At 33.9% G+C, this 2468-nt stretch overlaps 1 protein-coding gene across 1 annotated transcript in view; it reads right to left on the reverse strand.

The window, feature by feature from the left end:
- Positions 1-1744: 1744 nt before the first annotated feature.
- The window catches only part of LOC106464495, a 2084-nt gene continuing 1360 nt past the window's right edge, over positions 1745-2468 (reverse strand). The window contains exon 3 of the mRNA XM_022392217.1: positions 1745-2399. Within this exon, the coding sequence (XP_022247925.1) occupies positions 2166-2399 (234 nt within the window). The 3' untranslated portion in view covers positions 1745-2165. The remainder of the gene's footprint in view (positions 2400-2468) is intronic.

Below are 2468 nucleotides of genomic sequence, written 5' to 3' on the forward strand. Positions count from 1 at the left end.
CAAACGAATATGCATCCTTATTCATCCTGATTTTTTTGTGTGAAATCTACGTCTTTTAGTCTCGAAACTACGTGTTGTGGTCTTTTTTTTTATGTACTGCGTTATGACGTTCTGTGAAAAATGGATATCATTTTTGGATTCAGTATACAGGAATTACTGTATAACGTGTAAAAATTTCAAGACAAATAAAACCATCGCAGGCCTGTGGCAAAAGAACATAGTTACTTAAGTCGGAAAATCAAAGAATCTATTTTAATACAAGAAAAATGCCGAATATTAACAGAAATAATTGTTATACTTTATGAAAACTGAAGTTTTGCCAATTTTTTTAAGACGTTAAATTTCTTGATTTTATATATAATGCTGTTAATAATATTATACTTCTAAACTTTACAGTGCTTTACTCAGTATAATAACAATACAGCGTTAATTACTGTAAAAAGTATATAATGAACAGAATTCGGTGCTGCTATCAACAAGTGCTCTCTATTAAATCATGATGAATCTTTCTTGTGTTACATTATGAGTAAAGATAAGATCATGATGAAGCTGTGCGGCGGAATATCAAGCAACGTTTTCACAGTAAGAGTTTTTGTCATAAAATAAATCAAATAAATTCCTTTTTTCATATTATTTTCTCAATACGTGACTCGACCTGTTTGACTGAGTCTGTTTTAAAGCAAAAACAAATTGGGATTATCTGCTATGTTCTCCGCGGGTAATCGAACCCTGGATTTTAGCGTTGTAAGTTCGTAAACTTACAGTTGTCCCACCGGTAGATGTGACTCGACCTTTACGTGATAACAATAAGTGTTGTTTAAAATGCTGCAGAAATCTTTAACTAATTGTACTAGTAAATATTCGAATTTGTAATTAATCGGTGCAATCACAATACTGTTTACTTCTCAAGTAGTTATAACTTTTCATTTATACTGACAGAGTATTTTCTTTAATTAGTTATCTACGATTTATTTTCTTATTGTGGGACTGTCACTTTACACCGTGTAAACAGTACAGATATAAGGTTTCAGTTCCCCTCCCCCAAGGGAAGTCTACGTCCCAGCCGATCTTCCATTTCTAGAGGATAACGAAAGAGCTGGATCCTGCTCAAAGTGACCATACTTCAGAGGTGTAGGAGGCAAATTAAAAGTGGGGCCCAAAGTTTATTTGACCGAACGGAGAGACAGAATGTGTATGTCACAGGCTCATCCATTACGGCCAGGGTCCAGGCCTCGTTTTAGGACCCTGGGAGCTCTTGGTTTCTGGATTAAATTTTATGTATTCCCCTGCTTTTCCCTAGAGTAATTTTCCTAATTTTAACGCCTTTTTACTGGTACATATTGAAAAATGGGAAGGCTTCCTACTTCATTGCCATACTAGAAATTTGTTATTATCGTGGTTTAATGTTTGTTATTAACGAATCACATTGTTTTACTGGATGGATTGGCTCAGTTTGTTTACTACTGTTTTCTAGCCGGAGTTATTTTTTTCTGGTAGGTACATTAAAACTAGCAATTTTTAAAGTATGCTTTGATTGAAAGATGAGGAACTTCAATTGTCTGAAATACTTTTTTACCAGAGTCTTCATTTTGAGTTATCTGTATATATAGTGAGCTTGCTAGAAGAAAAGAATCAGCGTTGTTGTTTTTTTCAATTAAGTTATACCTTTCGTTAGTTCGTGGAGTTCTCCGACTTTGGCGTATTTGTTTTAGTTGAATTAATCATAAGAGATAAATAAATAAAATTAATGTCATGTATAAAGTATATTTCAAAAAATTAGTTGAATTATTACTTCCGAAGAAGACAGTTCTACCTTTCGAAAACATCGGGGTTTCTTTTAATTTGACGTATCAAACTTGTTTACCCTGTTTTTATCATCATAGATTAAAATTATAAATGTTCTGAGTATAAATGGAGGATGTATATACATATTCCATTTACGTTTAGAACATTTGTAACCTAATTAACATCTTATAACGCAAATCTATATCTATAATTACACAGCACTTATATAATTTTTACATATTTTTATTTAAAAAGTGTTGATTGACAATATTTAATAGGACCCGAATTTTCTAAAATTAAAATCTATTGACCAAAGGCTTAAGACAATGACACTTCATCGTCAAGAGGGTTAGTATTTTAGATGACCGTGAGCTCCTAGGTCATATTCTAACAACAATTCTTTGAGGCTTCACAGCATTTGCAGACATCACACCGACAGCTGGCGCTGCATCGCCTTTTAGTAGAAACACAGCATCTGCACGTTTCACATTTACAGCTTCGGCTGCATCTTTCTGCACACACAGGTTTGGCCTGGCTCGTAGCTGCTTCACAACACTTGCATACCTCACATCGACAGTTTTCGTTACACTTAGGCATCGTTTCAGTAGAGAAAGCTAGAGAAAAACACCAAAACATTCTATAGAGATTTCTGTTATTGCGTAATTGCCCCAAATAGAGCGTTT

Source organism: Limulus polyphemus, unplaced genomic scaffold (assembly GCF_000517525.1).
Source record: "Limulus polyphemus unplaced genomic scaffold, Limulus_polyphemus-2.1.2 Scaffold1666, whole genome shotgun sequence".
In the NCBI taxonomy this organism is placed as follows: Eukaryota; Metazoa; Arthropoda; class Merostomata; order Xiphosura; family Limulidae; genus Limulus; species Limulus polyphemus.